At 38.2% G+C, this 20,182-nt stretch overlaps 2 protein-coding genes across 9 annotated transcripts in view; one reads left to right on the top strand and one right to left on the bottom strand.

Moving 5' to 3' along the window:
* The window catches only part of CCDC152 (coiled-coil domain containing 152), a 29,227-nt gene extending 17,771 nt beyond the window's left edge, over positions 1-11,456 (top strand). For 7 of the 8 annotated variants that reach the window (XM_042447401.1, XM_042447405.1, XM_042447403.1 and 4 more), the window contains 5 exons: positions 1,336-1,404; positions 2,993-3,057; positions 7,595-7,697; positions 8,100-8,227; positions 9,609-11,456. In XM_042447401.1, the coding sequence (XP_042303335.1) occupies positions 1,336-1,404; positions 2,993-3,057; positions 7,595-7,697; positions 8,100-8,227; positions 9,609-9,722 (479 nt within the window). In that variant the 3' untranslated portion in view covers positions 9,723-11,456. The remainder of the gene's footprint in view (positions 1-1,335; positions 1,405-2,992; positions 3,058-7,594; positions 7,698-8,099; positions 8,228-9,608) is intronic. The other variant, XM_042447404.1, reaches the window with a different exon arrangement.
* A 1,249-nt stretch (positions 11,457-12,705) lies between these two features.
* On the bottom strand, positions 12,706-19,779 carry LOC121920274 (selenoprotein P). The gene is made up of 5 exons (XM_042447397.1): positions 19,625-19,779; positions 17,365-17,579; positions 16,438-16,650; positions 14,208-14,325; positions 12,706-12,966 (listed from the first exon to the last, which is right to left on the bottom strand). The coding sequence occupies exons 2-5, from the start codon at positions 17,565-17,567 to the stop codon at positions 12,706-12,708; spliced, it is 795 nt and encodes a 264-aa protein (XP_042303331.1). The 5' UTR covers positions 17,568-17,579; positions 19,625-19,779.
* Between the last annotated feature and the right edge of the window lie 403 nt (positions 19,780-20,182).

The following is a 20,182-nucleotide window of genomic DNA, read 5'->3' as shown; positions in this document are numbered from 1 at the left end:
GTAAATTTACAGAACTGTTGAGAACTGTACTGTGGAGAAAAAACAATTTACAAACTATGTAGTGTCTTTCAAATTTCAGAGCAAAGTAGAACAAATGCATGCAAATCATAGACTTTTAGAAATGGAATAATGATATATTAGGCTAATCATTCCAGCAATGTGGAGGCTTTGCCAACAGAGAAAGGCAATGGTACATAAGCACAGAGACAGAGTATGACTAGTCAAGCAGAATGCATCGGTATGTTTCTACATTTCTGGATTAGGCAAAGGAGGTTCACATTCATCCTTGTTATAGCAGCAAGCTAGAGGAGTCCTCTGTCAAATAACTGGATGCAAGCAAGCAAAAGAGTAATCAGAACAATCCTTGCCATGAACCAGGATTTAACTAGTAGTAGTGGCACTGATAGGAACAAGTCTCCCAACAGAACTAGCTAGCTGATCTCTCATTAACGTCTCCCACAGAGAATGGTATATTAAGGTCCTGTGGTAAATGTAGAAGTTGGCACACCTAACCATTTGGTGCCGCAGAGCTTCAGTTTGCAGATGACTCTGCAGAAGCCCTACTGTTTGAATAGTTGTCCAAAAATATCACTGTAGGTGCCAGCCCTGCTAGAAAATGGACTGGTTAAGCCACACAAATAATAAGGGTAGCACAAGAGTATAGTTCTGCTTTATCTCCTCCAAAATAAAAAAAAAATGGACTTAACTAATATTTCATATGTTCAACCATAAACACCATACTCTCCCAGGTCAACGTTATACAGGGCCAAATCTAGCACAATTTATGTGGCGTAGGGATGCTAAGGAAGAACAGGTCCCCAGAATTTTTCATCAGATATTTCATGAGAAACATATATTCTCTTCCTATGATTTGCTAGATTCATTGCAATGCAACCAGCAGAAGGAAGAGAGGGAATGATGGGCTCTTTAATGTTAGTACTGTAGGATGACTTCTTATGCAGACACCTCTGATGTGTCCTGCTGCTTGATTCATCTTATGCAAAGCAATATTTGACATGTGTTAACTGATGGTCTGGAAGGAAAAGTGGAGATACTAGAGGTCCATCTAGTGCTCACTAGTAGTAACTGCAATTACTTTGAAACACAAGCATACCCTTCAAAGTACTTTTTGCCCTATTCTTAAGTAATTGGCAAAGTTTATAATGGGGAAAATAATGTTTGAAATTATTTGTATCTGCAAAATTTTAGAAATGTTCACTGCACCAGAATAAGAACTATTTATTCCTAAAGAGGTATAGTTTTAATAGTTGTTAATATCATAATTGCCATAATAAAAAGCATACTAATTTCTGTTTCTTTTTTTCTTTTTAAAAGAATGTGCTACACTTCAGACTGTGATTAAAGGTCTCCAGCACACTATAGAAAACCAGTGTAATTTGCGAGGTAATGAAATAGGAATGTGTTTTGTCCCTTGGACTGTTAATGGAATGATAAATTCTAAATATATCAGGATTAAAAGTTGCTGTTGTGGTCCGGAGCATAAAATTTGGCATACAGTTCCCAATGTTAATAGAGCTTCCAACAAAAAGAAAAAAAATGTTACCTATCTAAGACCTTTTTCCAAGGCCTTGTACAAGTGGCTGAGGTCCAAAACACACTGCAGAAATAATCCAGTTTGAGACCACTTTGATTGCCTTGCCTCAGTGCTAGGGAATTCTGGAAATCGTAGTTTATTGTGGTACCAGAGCTCTCTGACAGTTTCACAAAACTGCAGTTCCCAGAACTCTCTAGCATTGAGCCAGGGCAGTTAAAGCGGTCTCAAACTGGATTATTACTGCAATGTGTCTTGGATCTGCATCACTGTTCCACAGAGACCCATTTTCCTTCATGTTTTCCAAAATAGCCCCATGATGACATCCTTTCCTCCTAAAGTTTGCTCCTTTGCTGTTCCCCTTCACTGAGTTGTTCCTGATTTTTCTGAGCTGTATAAAGGCACTGCTACCACCTACTGGTTATCAGAGAGCAGTAGCATACTCCCTTTTATGTACCTGTCAAAAACATCACAAGAGATCAAATATGTCAGCCTTAGAATCAATCTAGTTTTCAGGACACAGGTAGTAAAACATTAAGCATATATTTATCCATGTAATACAAAAACATGCAAAACAAGTAGTCTTCTGAAAATTTTTCATAAACATGGGCTTTAATAAACTACTCTAGCATCTCTGATTTCTCTTTTTGTCTTGTAAGTGCATTGAGAACTTTTTTTTACTTCAGATTTTAAGATTGTGAGTTTGTCTTCAAATGTGTCTTCCTTGAAGGAATCTGCTACCATTTCATCTCTTTTATATGCAGTGGGTTCTTGATGTCAGCTGGGGTTTGGTTCCAGGACCCCTATGAATACCAAAATCTATGGATGTTCAAAACCCATTAAATACAATATCATAATAAAATGGTGTCCCTTATACTGTATAAAATGGTGAAATCAAGGTTTAGTTTTTGGAATTTATCTATTTTTAAAATATTTTCAAACTGTGGATAGTTGGATCTGTGGATACAGAAGGCCAACTGTATTAATTCCATTGACTTTTTATTTTGACCCAATCACGTGTTCCCCTGTTAGTCATATAACTTTTAACATCCCTATTCTCAATTGAATTTCTCTTTAATTTCTCAGATCTTGTAGGAAAGATCTCTTTGTTTTACTTTTTTGTTGCCTTTTGTTTCTTTGCACTAATGAATATAATAGTTCTCTTTATCCCTATGCACAAGATTCTGTACGGTTGCATTAAGGATTCTGACCCTGTTTATGTCATCTCTTATTTTGCTTCTCACCTCTCCTTAACCATTTGATTTTGTTTTTAACCATTTGGTACATTTGTGATCCTATCTATGGTGATTATTTCATTCAGATGTTTTGTTAATCCATTTGGAGGTGGTACTAGAATCATGGTGGTGGTGGTGGTGGTGATGATGATGATGATGATAAATGGAACAGGAAATAAAGTTAACTAATAATCCCCTTGTACAGATGAAAATGAGAGGATAAAGAGCACAGCCCATATTTTGGAAGAGAAGCTGAAGGCTCAAGAACAGGTGAGAGAATTCAACTTTATTTTGAAACCTCAAGCTTTGTGTAATAAGAGACTATACATGTTACCTTCTTAGTGTCTTGATCATTTTTCTCATTTAGATCATTTTGTAAGCATCATCTTTAATTGTCTAAAATTATTGTTAATGAATAAAGCAAGACAGTGTAGTTTAAAATTCTCTGTCATATTTTGTTTGTGGATTACCATTTGACAGATATGTCACAAACACTTGTTCTTGTCTATCTGAGTGCTTCCAGGTGATTTATAGTGCTACCAGTGGGAAAGCATTGTGCCATTATTCTGTCTCATTATTATTATTATTATTATTATTATTATTAAAATAATCTTTACAATATATATATATATCAACACAAAATGATGATCATACATAATCCTACATAATATTTTTATACCCCCCCCCCAAAAAAAGGGGGGGGGAAACCACAGAAAAGGAAAAACTTCTGGCACAAAATCCCTCTTCCTTACGTTTTGATATTCCTTAAAGAATTGTTTTTCAGCATTTCTGATCATCTATTCCTCGATCCGTGTTAGATATTACCATCCTCATCTCTCTACATATTTTATTTCTAGGGAATTATCCTATCCTCCCTTTACACATTTCTCAAAAACATCTCGCAAAGGGTGACATCGCCATATCTTATTTTCTGTTTACCAAAAAACAAACAAACATTACCAGAATTAGTTAATGCATTTCCCTTAGTTTCCTCAGATTTCTTTGTTGCTTCTATATCTGCTATGCATTTTATTTCCCATAGCATTCCTGTTTATTTAAGTAATTGCTCATCTTTTTTCACAAAATCATATCAATGGTTTCCATATTCTCTCAATATTCTTATCATACATATCTTCCTCTCTTAGCTGCATAGTAATCATATCCATCTCTATCACTTCTACAGCCTTAATCAGCCATTCATCCACTTCGATATTACCATATTTTTTCCAATTTTTGGCAATTGTAATTCTCACTGTGGTGATAAGGTATTATACTGGTTTCAGGAATTGTCTTATCTCTTTATCCTCTATAATATTTAGCAAGTAGGTTTCTGGTATCAGTTTAACATTTAAGTTATATATTCTCATTATACACTTATGCACTTCTTTCCAAAATTTTTGAATAATAGGACACGTCCACCACATATGAATGAAAGATCCGTGTTGTTTTCTACATCTCCAACAATATCCCTCACCAGTTTTGAACATTTTTGCCAATCTCACCGGGGGAAGATACCACCTATGCAACATCTTTATATAGTTTTCTTTTATATCCACACACGCTGTAAAATCAAGGTCCTTTCCCCATGCTCTTTCCCAATTTTCAAGTTTTATACTTCTACCAATGTTCTTTGCCCATTCTATCATGCTAGATTTAATAGTTTCCTCTTCCACTTCTATCTTTAAACAGAGTTTATATAATTTTGCAATCATCCCCTTGTTATCCTTCAATAATACCATATCTAGTTCCATTTTCTCCTTCGTTATTCCTCTTTGTTTCTTATCTTCTCTAAATCTTTCTAACAATTGTCTATGGGTGAACCATCCCAAATCTACTCCCTCCCGTTCCAATTGTTCCTTGCTTTTCATCGACACCAGCCCTTTTTCACTTGTCACTAGATCACTGTATTTCAACCATCCTCTATCTATTAATTTGCTTCTTTTCATAAAGGCCTCATGAGGTGACGTCCATATCGGAATTTGTCTATATACTTTTTCTTTATACTTTGCCCAAATTCTCAACAGCATTCTTCTAATTATATGATCATTGAATTTTGTCAGCAAAATTTTGAGCTAATTTCCCATACCATAGGTATGCATGCCACCCATATCTGATGTTAAATCCTGCTAAATTTAGCAAGTTTTCATTTTCCAACCTAATCCATTCTGAGACCCATTCAAGACAATTTGCATGGAAGTATATTTTAAGTATATTTTCTGTCTTCTTCTCTAGTGGATTATTTTCTGGTAAGAAATAAGAATGAGGAAAAGGTGGCAAAGTATAGCACTGGACACTGTCTGCACCCAACACCTGCCTGCACTAAACTTCTACAAATGAAGCAATGATAAAAAGTCTACTCACCAGGTGTAATGGGCAGTCGTCACAAGTAACTCTCTCAAACAGTACACATAACCTGGAAAAGACCACAGTTCAATAGTAAAGACCGTGCTTTGTATTCAAGCCCAGACTGGATCTCTAGTGAAAAATAGTAAGGGAATTGAAAAAGATTTAACCAAGTCTTTAAAATAGCCCAGTCAGCTGATATAAAACAGTATTTTCTAGCTCTTTCTTAAAACATTTTTCTCTACAGTATCATTTTGAGGGAGTAATAGTTGTAAACTGCAAACAGGTTTGTCCAAAATACACTGTTATTCCCAATCTCAACTGGGCTGAGACTGCAGTCCACTTCCTAGTTCGTATTACTTTTGAGTAGACATGCATAGACCTTTCCTGTTACATACCTAGAAAAATATGCATTGAATCACTATATAACAGAGCTTGTGACATGATATAGCAGCTGGGATATTGCTTCTAACATGTCATCTGAGGACAATGCAATCACATTTTCACTATTACTACAAAAGTGTTAATAAACGAAATGATCATGTTGTGTAAAGTGCACATGGTAAATGAATCTCTGCATAAATTCACCAAAACATAAAATGAAAAGTTCAGCATTATTATTATTTTTTTGTCTAAATTTAAGATAAACAGACTGACCAAACCAATAATTTAAACAAACAGTTCTGTGGAAGCAAGACAGATCAGTCCTTCAAGCTACAAACTGGGGGGGGAAAAAAACAAGACAGACAAGGCTAGGAAAGTAGAGTGAAAAGACAGAGAAAGAAGCTAAACTGGACAGTGCAAAAAAAAGTGATGAGTTATAAATCAGCATTTCTATCCAGCTAGGGCTAGGCTGACCTGTTATGGTGGTTTTACTTTGCTAGGCTCAGCTAAGAAAGTTACGTTTTTACTACAAGTCCCATAATCCTCTGGCAGGTATTACCATAGTAAGTAAACCAGCATATTGGTAGTTTATTTTTCTGGCTGGTGGCAGAAGCCAGAGTATGCTTCTCATTCAGCAGTTGTGGGGATGTCAAAGCATTTTAGGGTTGCTGGGTCTGGAGCACCCCAGGCCCTGAAATTTCTGGACTGGAACCTAAGACTGAGGGACAACTTCTGATGATGTTATGGGGTTGGGTCCCAGTGATGGTAAGGAAGTGAAAGCATGAAGCCACGCAGCAAACAAAGAGGAGATAAACTTTAGGTGCTCAAAGATGGTCAACTGTTTATTGGTATTTAAAAAGCCCAATGCATTTTGGCCACCCTAAGCCTTTCTCAGGGGCTGAAAAGAAATATAAATACACTTCAGATATAATATATAAAAATATAAGACAACACTCATCAAACTGTGATACAAAAATATTCATATAGTTCTAAACAAAGTTATACATACCCCTCAAAAGAATTCACTGGAGTTCTGAACACTCTCCAAAATACAGGACCATAGAGATAAAGGGAACAGACATTGCAGCATTTCTGTATATAAAAACAAAACAAAACAAGCTTCATTTATATACCGCTTCATACCACCTAAGCAGCGTCTAAGCGGTTTACAACTGTAAGTTAATTTGCCCCCAACAATCTGGGTACTCATTTTAGCGATCTCGAAAGGATGCAAGCCTAAGTCAAGCTTGAGCCCTTTTCTTGGTCTTGAACTCACAACCTTATGGTTTTGAGTGAGTGGCTGCAGTGCAGGCATTTAATCGCTGCGCCACCAGGGCTCCTCATATACATATTTCAGATTACTGTGGTAAGGCATAACGAATGATATGTCTTGATGGAACATAAGGATATATGATGCAATCTCTCCAGACAATTGCTCATTCTATACATGCCATCATATTATAATCATATCCATACACACACATACACACTTTCTCTATTACATTCAGATTAATGATTGCAGGTCTAGATCTTCATTTAAACTTGCAGGCACCAAGGATTTCAATCTTACAATCCATTCTATCTCTTTTTTTTCTTTAAAATATATTGTTTATTATTATAAATTCTTTTTATTATCCAAAACCAGAAATCAGCTGTAGAATATATTTTTATATATTCTATCTTAAGTCTGTGGTGGCAGAACTATGGCACACATGCCAGAGATGGCACCCAAAGCCATTTTTGAGGGCAGAGAAGAGGAGGAACAGGCAAAAGTAAGATCAAGTGAACAAAATAGGACTTACCTCTGAGTACACCTGCCTAAGGTTTCCTTGTAAACTGGTTTGTGAGTGTGTGGATTAATTATTCCTCTTCAACAGATGAAAAAAATGAGGCTGTGTTCTCTAGCTTTCCAGTGAATTAATGACTTCCCAAATCAATTTTTGAATGGCTGCTAGTTATTATTTTAATGTTCAAACAATGCAAAAAGGTGATTTTAGGATTTTGTACTAATTCAGTGTCTGATCCTATGGGTAAATTGTTTTATGTTTTCTTTTAAAAGATTGCTTGAATATATTTACAGGAACATAAAAATATGGTTGAGAGACTCCTAAGAGATACTGAAAGCAAGACAGAAGCGTATAAACTTGAACAAAGGAAGCTACACTGTGACATGAACAAAAAATGTAAGCATAGTATATGTTACACTGTCTTCCCAATCTGAATGTGCTCAATTTTTTTAAGTAGCTAACATTAGTTAGTCCTAGACTTACACATTTCAAAACTATTTCAAATGCACTCTCCAGGCTAAAAGGCCCACATCTATTATCTGAATGAAGCATGTTGGTCACCTAAGATCATTTCATACTAGCAGCAATATGACTCCATCTCCCAGTTATAAACTTGATAGAATACTTGGGAAGGAGCCTTTTCATGTATAACAGGACCAAATACTGTAATCAATTCTCTCATAGCAGAGTTGATCCCAGAATTGTTTGTTTCTGCACATCAGAGGCACAGCTTTTCATCACTTTAAAATCCACTTGACTAAAGCAATGAATTGTTGTTTATTTTATTTTATTTATTAGTTGAAGCAATGGAGGAAGAACATAAGCAACTAATACAGAAGAAAGATCTAGAGATTTTAGAGCTAAATACTCAACTGAGAGCTCAAGAAAAAGAAAAACAGAATGAGATAATTAAATTGCAAATAGAGGTATGCCCTAGAACTGATTGATCAGAACAAAACTTTTACAACAACTTTTGGAATTTTTATATATGTGTGTGTGTCCCTCATATCACTGAAATAGTCTGTTCATACAGAGGTTTATTTTATTCCTGAACACATCCCCCACTGTGTTCATTGCATGTCATGTTTACAATTGCAGCGTTTAAATCTGATTTTGCTTACATCGTACTGGTTTTGCTTCCAGAATACTCAAGGAGGCATGCATACAGTAATTCTTCCTCCAGAACCACCCCGAGGGGTAGGTTAGAGCGGGAAATGGTAACTGGGCCAACACATCCAGTGACCTTCATGCCTATGTGGATATTGTACCCAGGTCTAGTTCAGTATGAACAAAGGAAGCTGCCTGAGGCTGAGTCAGCTTATTGGTCCATCTGCCCAGTATCACTGCCAGTCATTAATTCTGTTGCTAGTCAGTAACTCTGACAGGCAACAGCTCTCCAGGATTCTTTCCTAGATCATCATGAAGATCCCTGGTATTCTTTGGCAGTTTGTCACCAAATACTAAGTAGCCTTAGGGCTAGAGCAGATAGGCAGGGAAAAGGTGCTCAAACCTGCTTTTTCTGAAAGTGGATTGAAACCCTGCTGTCTGCGTGGCCTGCTCCCAAGACAGGCTGAATACCGATGGGCAGTCTGCACAGCATGGTATCAAGCGGCATCACGAGGTTGTTGTTTTTTTATTGCCTACCGCCTATGCATGTACACCATTGCATAAACACACTGCCTACAGTCTCCAAGTATCTTTCACGTCCTGCCCAGATGCCATCCCATTGGATGGCTGCACCTTTGATCAGCCATACAATCACATGTGTGATATCCCGGTGGTACAGGGCATAGGTGCATCTGTGCACCAAATAATACATTTACATGAAATTCCCCCATTAATGTCCTCTTCATCCTATGCCCCCTGTTGGACTATCTGATCTGTGTATGATGTAATTACATCCATTGGAGGTATCCCACATTCACTTTTTTGCATTGCCACAGCCCCACACTTACAGTGGGCTGTTTATATGCAGGGGATGTGCATTTTCCAGGCTAAGCCATAATATCCCAGGGTCTTTTTACTCCAGTTTTTAGTTCTGGAGTGCAGCTTTGTTTCGGTTTCCACCTGCTTTGGAGGCATGCTTCCTATAAATGCCTCACTCTCAAAGCAGTTGAAGCCACTTTATTTTGCCCATCTGTTTCACCCCTATATCTCCTTAGCTTCCAAAATCAGACATAACTGAATGTGTGTTAGAGTAGCAGTGTAGCAGTAGTGACTAGCTTATTATCTAGATAATGCTACTTGTAAAGTTCCCTCCCCCGTTTATTTATCAACATGTTAATTTTTTTGATTACTTTATTTCAGTTCAATGCTAAATTAGCAAAGCTTCAAATACCCAAACCATATCCAAATCCGACAGGATTTCCTCAAACCATCTACAGAAGGGTACGTTTCCCTTTGTTCCAATGTTATGTATAAATATTTTGATGTATATTTTAAAGGACAATATGCTTCCATAAAATGTCTATTAAGGCCTCTGGATATGCAACTAATTATGCTAATATTTTGGCTTCTTTGTGAGAGGCCATCCTGAAGCCATTCTGCTCCCAGTGACATCTCCATTAATCTCAAGAAACTTAATTTGTGTGTGCTCTCCCATCTTATTAAATGAATTGTAAACATTGTACATGTATGTCAGAACAAAGTAGTCTTGTCTGTAACTCTTATCTATTAATTTCAGAGCATATGTATGTCTGTGCATGTTGACTAATGGTGACCCCATAAATTTCATAAGGTTTTCATAGGCAATACTCGGAGGCAGTTTTGCCAGTTGCTTGTCTGAAATATAGCCTACAGCACATGATATTTGTTGGTGGTTTCCCATCCAAGTACTAATCAGGGCTGTTCAAAATCAGACAGAAACAGGTGTCTTTAGGTTACTTAGGCCCCTATTAATTTCAACATCACTGTAAAATCTAACAAGGTTGCCACCAAAATTTTATTTACTGTATTTCTGACTTGCATGTTTTTAACAATATGTTTTTTTGTATTCTGTCTTTTTGTAAGCCACCTTCAGTCCCAGCCTGGGAGAAAGGTGGGATATAAATAAAGGAATGGATTGATGAACTTTTAGTTGACCTAATTTTGCAGGTTTTCCTAGTCACCATGCAAAAATAACTCCAAGTTAAAATATTCACATTAAATAAGGAGTGTTTTAAGTGGTTTAAACTACACAAGAAATGAAATGCAAGTTTTGAAAACAAAACAGGAACTTCAATATGAGCTTCTTTGATTCAAAAGCTCTGATTTATACAAAGATGGGTGCTTAAATATAAGAATTCTCTCTAAAATGGGAGAGATAGAGTGCCACACCTGCAGGGAAATCCTTAGGCCAATTCCAGCCAGTGCAAGGAAAAAAAACTATAGTGTTTGCTGCAGGTGATGAAGAAGGGCTTCTCTTTGGTCTTGTCCTCATTTGAACTAGTTATACACATTCTAACAGCTTTATATTAGTTTTGTGGGCACAAACCATAGGACTAAATACAATATTAGCTCTGTACCTTTCTCAATTACCAAAGTGACTCAGAGATTTGTTGTCATGTGTCTGTTCTGAATGTGCCTATGTTTTTCAACAGAAAAACAGTACATCTATGTACATATGGTGTATTCCATATCTGAATTTTAATGAGCAACAAAATGTTTGTTAAATTTCCATAGAAACTTCAGCATCTTGAAGAAGAGAAGAACAAGGAAATTGAATTTCTCCGCCATACCATTAAGAACTTAGAACAGAGGCTTGGTAAGAGACAAGATTCCCGCTTCAAACAGCACCAGTTTTGAGAATTACATAACAAAGCTACAGGCTAAGAAAAGTAAAATACAGGACTATACTGGATCAACAGAACCTTTTTATCATTTATTAAAAACTCTCTTATTGGTTGTCCACACATAAAACCTTTCAGTTGTGTTCTAAACTACTTTCATACTTCTATGTGTTCACCATAAAGGAATTCAGGTTTTGTAGGAGAGTTGCTTTCCCTAATAAACCATCAAGAACTATGGCAAACGCATTTAAGTAGCTTCTCTCTGTTAAACATCTTCTTTCATCTCTACACCCTCCAAACATGACATACAAATAAAGAATTAATTTTAAAAAAGAGAAAATGTAACAATAAGACATATTATTTGGTTATATAAAAAGGGACATTATACCAGTTTTGTTATTCAGTTATAAAAGTTATCACAGATCAACAGGGACTTGGATAGCTTAAATACAGTATTACTTAATTCTGATCAGCAGAGATGTTTTTAGCCCTGATCCTTCAATGGAATTTCCTTCTACTTACTCCACTATGGCCCATGCACACCTTCAACCCCTATTCCCCATGGCTGTGGTCCTTAGCTTCAGTAGGACTGTCCAAGAAAGCTATTTCAGACACACATAAAGTTACTATTAAAAGTCTTATCTACATGAATTTCTTTAAAGGTGCATGTATAAAATCTGTTACTTTGAAGTTAGAAATTCAGATCAATCCCACAGTGGATGAAAATGCATTATTTGAAATATTGCTCATACTCAAGCTTTTAATGTGCCTCAAATTCTATCAAGTTTGATCATTAAGCAGCTCTAAACTTTGTAGGGGAAGCACACATTTTTATATACTCTCTTGATCTTTTAAAAAAAGGTTTAAAACTAGTTAACATGTCTTTTCTTATCCACTTCTGTTCTTGGTTGCTGTATATCAGACAAAAGCCCCTAGGTCATAGTTTCTGCTTCTGTCTTCATGAATGCAAACAGAATGGTAGAAGAGGAACCCAGAAAGACAAATTAACAAAACACTGCACACACTTAGAACTGGCACTGAAAAACAATTCCATACTATTACAAGGGAGGTCTGTTGTTGTTGTTGTTGTTGTTTTTAAGATAAAGTCAGTTAAGCAACAACACTTCAATATAGCTGAACAAAACTGAAATTCAGTATTCTGACTTAACTGGGAGTGAACCGTATAGGTTGCTTAATCTGCTTAATGGTATATAACAGTAGTCACACATTGTAACTTTAATTCCCTTTTGCTGTATGGAAAACCTGATGGTATCAATTCCTGCATTATCATGGAACCAATTCTAAATTTAAGATGTTTAGACTGTTTTTCAGGCTCAGTTCCCCGTTCTCCCTGCTCACTGTCAGGCATCAGAGGGCTCGGCCTCACTCGCTGCTTGTGACTGTCAAGCAGCTGTTGGCAGCCGTCACTGACAAGACTCAGTGACATTTTCTGCCAACAGCTGCCCGTGTCACCTGCAGGAAGAGGGCAGCTCTCCACGACAGTGTCAGGCGGCAACGCTACGCAGATCTTCAAACACCAAGTGTCGACAGTGTCAGCATCAACTACCTGATGTAGACCCTGACAGCTGCTGCCAGTTTCAGCTCAGCTGTCGGTTGCAGATGGCATTTCCCTTTCGTCAAAGCCTCTTCCCTTGTGGGGGAGTGTCTGCAACTCCCTCCTGGGGAGAAGCTACAACCTGGCTACCTGCCTGGCCCTCTCTGTCATGCCCTCCACCCTTGTGGTTATGCCGCCGATTGTTTGGTGGGGATCGATGTCTATGGCCATGGTGCCCATGAGGGGGATGGTGGTGATCAGGTGATGGGGGAGATGTTGCCCCAGTTATCTTTTCTTCTGATTTCTTTGATAAGTTCTTGCATATTTCTTCATCCTCTGCTGTCTGTAAAAAAAATAAGTTCATAAATGCAACCAGTTGTAGTAGCCAGGTGTATAAGTACAGTAACAAAATGTTAAGTGATTTTACACCATCTTTAAAAAACCCTTAAATTTAACGAGATTAAACAAATTAACATGGTGTAATTTTTTTCTGAAACATGTTGCTACTTAAATTATAAACATGCAGATCTACACAGTCTTCCTAAAAGTTATCAAAGCATATTTCTTCTTTCTTATCCCTGCTTCTCTTCAGAAATGTCTGAAATAGGACTATGCTGAGATCAACATGGAATTCTGACTTCAGAAGATATCTAGCTCAGTTATAGTTCCTTAGGCTCCATGCAAGGACCATTAAAAATTAAAGGATTTCTATTTGCATGATGGAGGCCTATGGAACCAAATGCTTGATTTATTCACTTAAATATCCTATTGTCCTTCAAAGGAACTCAAAGTAACGCATATGAGATTTCAACAATTCTCCCTCTTATGGTAGGCCTGGCCCAAGCTTCCTTAAATATGGAGCTTTTGACAGAACAGCACTGAATCCACCATCAGTCTGAAAGGAGCTATATTTTCAAGATTTCTTTTCAAGTTAAGGCCATGGTACCCAGAGGAGAAGCTTGCATAATGCAACATGTGAGATGTTGCATCAAATCTGGTTGGCAGGCACATATGTGCTTTGCCAGGCAGTCAATGACAGTTGACAATTACCAAGAGTCACTCGGTATATCTTGGTTAACACTAAGGAGATAGACCCTTTTGCAATTAGTGGTTTTCCAGCCTGAATACCTTTAAAACTGCAGCATAATGAGTATTACAATCTGTGGCAATGCTCCAAAGCCTGTCTATGAATGGCATTGATCAGAATTATTCCTAATATCTGAATTTTAAGACCAGCTATGCAAAGAAATATGGACCTATAACATCCCAAGAAATTGGCAGCACGTAATTTCAACAGCTACAAAATTTAAAGAAGCCAGAATTTAGCATGTTTTGATATCCACTGATTTTGATGGGCATGAGTTAAACACATGTTTTTCCTGCACTGGTATATATTTAAAAAAAAAAAGATCAGTAGCAAAATAAATGTATGCTATCCAACCTAGAATAGATCCACTGAAATATGTAAGACTTGTCAGCCACTACTTCATTCCCACTGATGGCAACTGGTCCCCTAAAGCTAGGATTAATAGTGTATTTAATTTTACACAAGGTACACACAACAGAGAAGAATAAAGTACATACCAAGTAAGAACAGTTTCCACATTTGGATTCACAGTATGTAATCTCAATGGCTTCTTCCACATATGGAAAACTCAGGTAAGTATAAGGCAAACCAAGGTGATACACAAGACGGCCACACCTAGTAAAAAAAGTGAGATGAGTTTTAACAAAAAATGTAATATACACTCATGAAATTTACTGCAAAAAGTATTTTTGGTTTCTTCAATGTCCTGTGTTTTGTTCTGATCCCTAAGATTTACCACAAGAACTGTGTGTGTATGTGTGCACCTTCGAATTACTGTACCTGTCAACCTAAGGCAACCCCATGAATTTCATTGTGTTTTCTTAGGCAAGGAATACTCAGAGGTTGTTTTGCCAGTTCCTTCCTCTGAAATACATAGTAGCCTACAGCTCCTGGTATTCACTGTTGATCTCCCATCCAAGCTTTTACCAGGTCTGACCCTGCTTAGCAAGATTAAACAGAATCTAGTGCCTTTTAGTGCATTTGGGCTTTGCAAGAACTTTACTACTTTGAAAATCCAATACAGCAAGTTTACAGAATGGAAGGTTTTATACTTGCTATTACAACAGAAAATCAAACAGCTTCCTCTTTCTGGTGCTTTGAAATCCAGGCACTAGCTTTCTTCTCATGAGTTGATGAGATAACTTACTCTTGATAACTAAAAACTCTTGAAAACTGCAAAGTCAGAGTCATAGAGGATAAAATTGAGGACAACTAATCAAGGCTGTACATTGCCCTCACTGTCAGAAGCAGAATGTCCCTCCCTATCAGCTAGTACAGAATATTGGAAACTTCATTTGGGCACCTCATTGGCTTATTTTGGGAACAAAATGCCAGAGTAGACAGACATTTGATCTGACCCACTACACCTTGCCTTATGTCCCTAGCTCACATTTAGCTGGCAAAAGACCCACATCTGGTCTGTACCAGCTAGACTGAAGGTAGGGGATCACATGGATCCTACAAACAATAATTCAATTAAAATCAGTAGGGAGAAAGGTGAGTTTGAACTGTTCTTGCTGACAACCAGTTTCACCTGTTCACATGACATTTTGTTTGAAGGAATATCCAAACAAAGGGCTTAACTCTGCCACAAGGCCAGAGGCCAGTTTTCAGGCTGGGAAAATACTCAAGAATGGCAATTTCTGTGTATGTAGTTTTGGGAGCAAGGCCTTTTAAAAAATTAAATGTAAAACTACACAAAATTTAGGTACATATATGTAACTATTTAAAATTAACTGAAATTATGGAGTCTATCACATGGGAGCCCAAATTCCCATGCAGAAACGGGATTTAAATCCTGGAAAAATCCTGCAAAAGCGGGATTGTTTTCAGAGGCCATCGGGGGCACTGTGGGTTAATGTCTGAAAACGATCCCACTTTTGTGGGATTTGAGGGATGCCCCCCGACGTCATCTAACAAAGGTCTTTGTATCATGTTGAGAATTAATATAATTCATGGGAATTAGCTGGATGCAGGATTTTCCTGATTTAAATCCCATTTCTGCACGGGATAAACTCTGTGGGATACACTCCTATATAAAAAAATTAATTGTTCATTATGTTGGTGTCAAGCTGCACATAGTTTCCAACTTATGACAATCCTAAGGTGAACCCATCACAGGGTTCTCATGCTGCAGCCCAGTAGCTGTATGGCATATTTAGTCTGGCTCCTCAGTAAAAACCTGTCTGACATTGGAGACCCTACCCACAGCAATGCTCCTATCAGCATTGTTTCTTGCCTCCTAGGAACACTCAGTCCCACCATCACAGAAAAGCAGTACCATGGTGATTATTAAAGAATTGTGAGTATTAAAGAATTGAAAGCCCACAAATTTGTTTTGCATACCAGAACTTCATAGTCCTTCCACATAAAAATCCTCCTCTGGTTACCTCAAACTTTCCTTGTTGAAACAGTGTAATTCAGCTTCATGCTGAATTTGTTAGCGCTGTTGTTAAATCATTGGGACTCAAGAATGCAGAGAGCTACCAGTAGACCCAGAACTATGTCCTTCCCTTGAATTAGCTTAAGTCTCAGCATGATACTAAGGCCCTTATTTATGATATTGACCCTTCAAAGTAACTACAGGATGCCATCTGGTTGAAAATCAACAATACAGAGCTTGAAAAAGTGAGATGCTTCATAACAGGTTATGTGTAAAAAATATATATATAAACCTAGTAATCCCTTTTCAGATTAGCTTTCCTAACTTCCCCTTTATAAACATACCTGTCATAAATCAGGAAATCATCCTTCTTTCCATTTAGAATTGTCCAGACATCAGGCTGTTTTGTATCCTGTTGGTATACAGGAATGTTCTCCGAAACCCGTTCTCTTAGATGGCGATACTTCAGCTGCGAATGGTGTCCTTGGTGATTGATCACAACAAAGGAGATGTTGACCAGCCCATTACTTTCTAGCTTCAGTTGCAGATCTTCCAGGCTAGAGACAAAAATATATATGTTTTATGCAGATCATTTTTCCTTTCTGAGATGAGTAATAACTTTATTATAAACACCAAAGTGTTACAAATGTGGCACATAAGCAGCTTATGCACCACTCTTCTCACAATCAAGTAGTCTTAATAAAAGTTATTATCTACTTTGATTTCTGTTTTTACAATTGAACCATACAAGTGAACTGTGCTGTTCTATGACCATAATAAAGATCCTATTCTATTCTTTTCTATTTTATTCACACAAGTGAGCTGAAAAAGTAATGACAACACCAATGGCCCAGGCTAGAAACCAACCATAGTGAACAATGTGAGTCCGCCATTTTATGAATCAAGCGGAAACATATTGTACTCTGTATCTTGGACACTCGCTAGTTAAGTTTTCCAAAATCCATTCTGGGTAAATGTAAAAAAACAAATATGCATTTTCTTGTAGAAGGAAGAGTAGTTTTGTGGGTAACAAACGGTCATATCGATTCCAAGCAGAGAAACCAGCATTGCAAGTTTCAGAGCCAAGAATAACTTTATAGCATAATAGGAATCTCTTTGGGGAATCAAAACAGGCAAGTAAAGACTCCAGAAATCTGAAGCATCCTTTTCTCCCAAGCAATCCTGGACAACTTCCTCATTTCAAAGAAAAACAAAACTCAAACGAATCTTTTATATCCAACGACAGATGCAAATCTATACTGTCCTCTTACCGGGAGGCCTGCAACAGGCACAAGTATCAGCTGGCTTGGAGAAGGGCTACCACTGTCACGGTGCCTCTGGAGTCCAGCATCACATTTTGCTCTCCGATCCACCATTCTGGAGGCTCTTGACATCGGGTGCTTGGACCCTGGCTCTCCGTCCCTCCTCCAGGGAGGAGACAGAGAGCCAGGGCCACCCCCAGCCCAACCCACATGGCTGGACTTCACTGCAAAGCAACAAAAACAAGGAGAAAGAATTCAAAGATCCAGCTGTGTTAGTCTGGAAAATGGGTATACAAAGGGATTTGGTAGCACCTCTGAGACTAACGGAAAGACAATGGTTGGTAGCATGAGCTTTTGTAGACTCAGGCCTACTTCTTCAAATCTGAGGAAGTAGGCTGAAGTCTACGAAAGTTCACGCTAACAACTTCTTTCTTTCAGTTAGTCTCAAAGGTGTGTCAAATCTCTTGGCAAACTAAGGTGAATGACAGAAAGCTGGGGAGAAAAATATAAGCTATCAGAGGAAACATCCACCCCCAATGTTTCTAGAATAGCAGCCCAAATTCTTTGAGGAAAATTTTCAGTGTGTTTTTCCAGGGCATTTCCCTCCTGTTTTTTGGTAAATGGTAACTTTCCAGCAAACAATAAAATACGTTGTTACCAGATGCAGTTCAAGGCAATGTTAATCAAATGTTTCCTGTTCTTTCATTTAACAATCTATTTGCTTCCTATCTAGAATGTCTTTCACCTTTCTTGGTGATGAAAGTCCACAGAAAGACACAAGAGACCAGAGCGTACAAAGGTTCAAACCTTGGGGTGAGTCCATACACAGCAAGAGGTGGGGCCTGATCCTAGCCATAGTTGTTGTTGTGTCCCTTCATTTCTGATTTACGGAAGCCCCAAGGCAATTCCATCATGGGGTTTACTTGGCAAGATTTGTTCAGAGAGTTTTGTTTCGTTCAGATTTGTTCGGAAGATTTGTTTGCTTTTGCCTTTCTCTGAGGCTAAGAGTCACCCTTTGAGTTTTCATGGCCAACTAGAGATTACAGCCCTGATCTCCCAGTCCAGCACTCAAACCACTACAACCTGCTTGGTTATTATTAACCGTATTTACTCCGAAGTAAATATTAAGCATATTTACTTCTGAGAGCCAGAAGCCTTCATAATTGATTCTTTTGCATTCCAAAAAAACAACATCAAGCGCCACAATGGAGTTCTGCAAAATATAAACATCCACATACACACAAACACACACAAGATGTGTGTTACATGAGTGTAAATTACTAATGGGATATACAGTACTGCAAGGCTTCAAGCAGTAAGGCTGAAATCCTATACCCCCTTACCAGAGAGTAAACCTTATTAGTAAACTTAAGTGGGGCTAACCTCAGAGTAGACTATAGGAGGACAGCATTGCCTTGTAAAGTTTCCAGCATTATGGCCAGCTTGGTGCAGTGGTTTGAGAGTTTGACTCTGAAGACCAGGGTTCAAATCCTCACTCGGCCATGAAAACCCACTGGGAGACCTTGGGCAAGTCACACTCTCTCAGCCTCAGAGGAAGGCAAGGGCAACCCCCTCCCTGAACAATTTCTACCCAGAAAACCCCCTGATAAGCATATGCATATGTGCTTTCAAGCTGCCTGTCAACTTAAGGCAACATCATGGGTTTCTTAGGCAAGGAAGACTCTGAGGTGGTTTTGCCAGTTTCTTCTGAAGCACCTGGCATTCATTGGTGGTCTCCCATCCAAGTATTAACCAGGGCTTGCCCTGCTTAGCTTCTAAGATCAGACAGAATCTGGTGCCTTTAGGCTATTTAGACAGGCAGATTTTTTTAAAAAAACATTTAATATATATTTAATACCTGCAGAAATGACTTGAAGGTACACAACAACAATGAAAGCCTGGCCTCTAGCCTCCCTTCAGAGAGTCAAGGCTCTCCCTTGTCCTACGTTGCGTTCTCTTTGGGGATCTGGGTTCGAGCAGATAAACCCCACTGGCTGACCTTGAGCAAGTCACACTCTTTCAGCCTCAGCCTGCAGAAACATGCCCAGAAAACGGTTTCCCCTTAGGACTGCCATAAGTCAGAAAGGACTTGAAGGCACACAACAACACAACATAAGAGATCTAGCTGCAATAACAAGGCTTCCCCTTTCTTTTCCCCATCAAGTCTGCAAAGTCCCTCCCAAGTCAGAGCAAAGAGTTTTGCAAAACCTCTCAGTGCACAATCTATCAGTGCAAATATATAAGATGTAGAAACAACAGGAGGACTTACCCGGGTCCCACCCTTCGCAACTGGGATTTGTGTAGTTCCTAAGCCATGCAAAGAAAGAAAAATGATAACAGCCACTGGAACAGCAGAGGCTCCTTTGGGCTCCTATTTATAGTGGGTCTGTTTATCTCAGGCTGGGTGCAAAGTTTAGGGGAGGAAACTCTCTCTTTTGCAACGTCTTTGGGGGAGGATCCAGAGCTGAAACCGAAGCCTCTTGTTTTGTTTTCTTGAAGGAAGCAGCTAATGGCAGCTTCTGATCCTGGGAAAAACATTATATTATTATTATTATTATTATTATTATTATTATTATTATTAGGATGTCTTTTCCAAAGCTCCCCTCAATAGCTTTGAGCCAAACTGGATTAGATCATGGGAAGAGCCTCAGTTCTTCCTTTCTTTTCTTTAGCAGAGAAGACAAAGACAGCATGACCAGGTGTCCTCCTTTCCCAGGACCTGCCCTCCATTTCATGCTTCTGCCCCAAAGGAGTTTGACAAGGTCCTCTCTTAGCAGGACTAAGAATCATGAGTTTCTCTTTCCATGAGTGTTTCCAGCTTTGATTT

This window comes from Sceloporus undulatus, chromosome 2 (assembly GCF_019175285.1).
Source record: "Sceloporus undulatus isolate JIND9_A2432 ecotype Alabama chromosome 2, SceUnd_v1.1, whole genome shotgun sequence".
Classification (NCBI taxonomy): domain Eukaryota; kingdom Metazoa; phylum Chordata; class Lepidosauria; order Squamata; family Phrynosomatidae; genus Sceloporus; species Sceloporus undulatus.
This window is presented reverse-complemented; position numbering and strand designations above follow the sequence as displayed.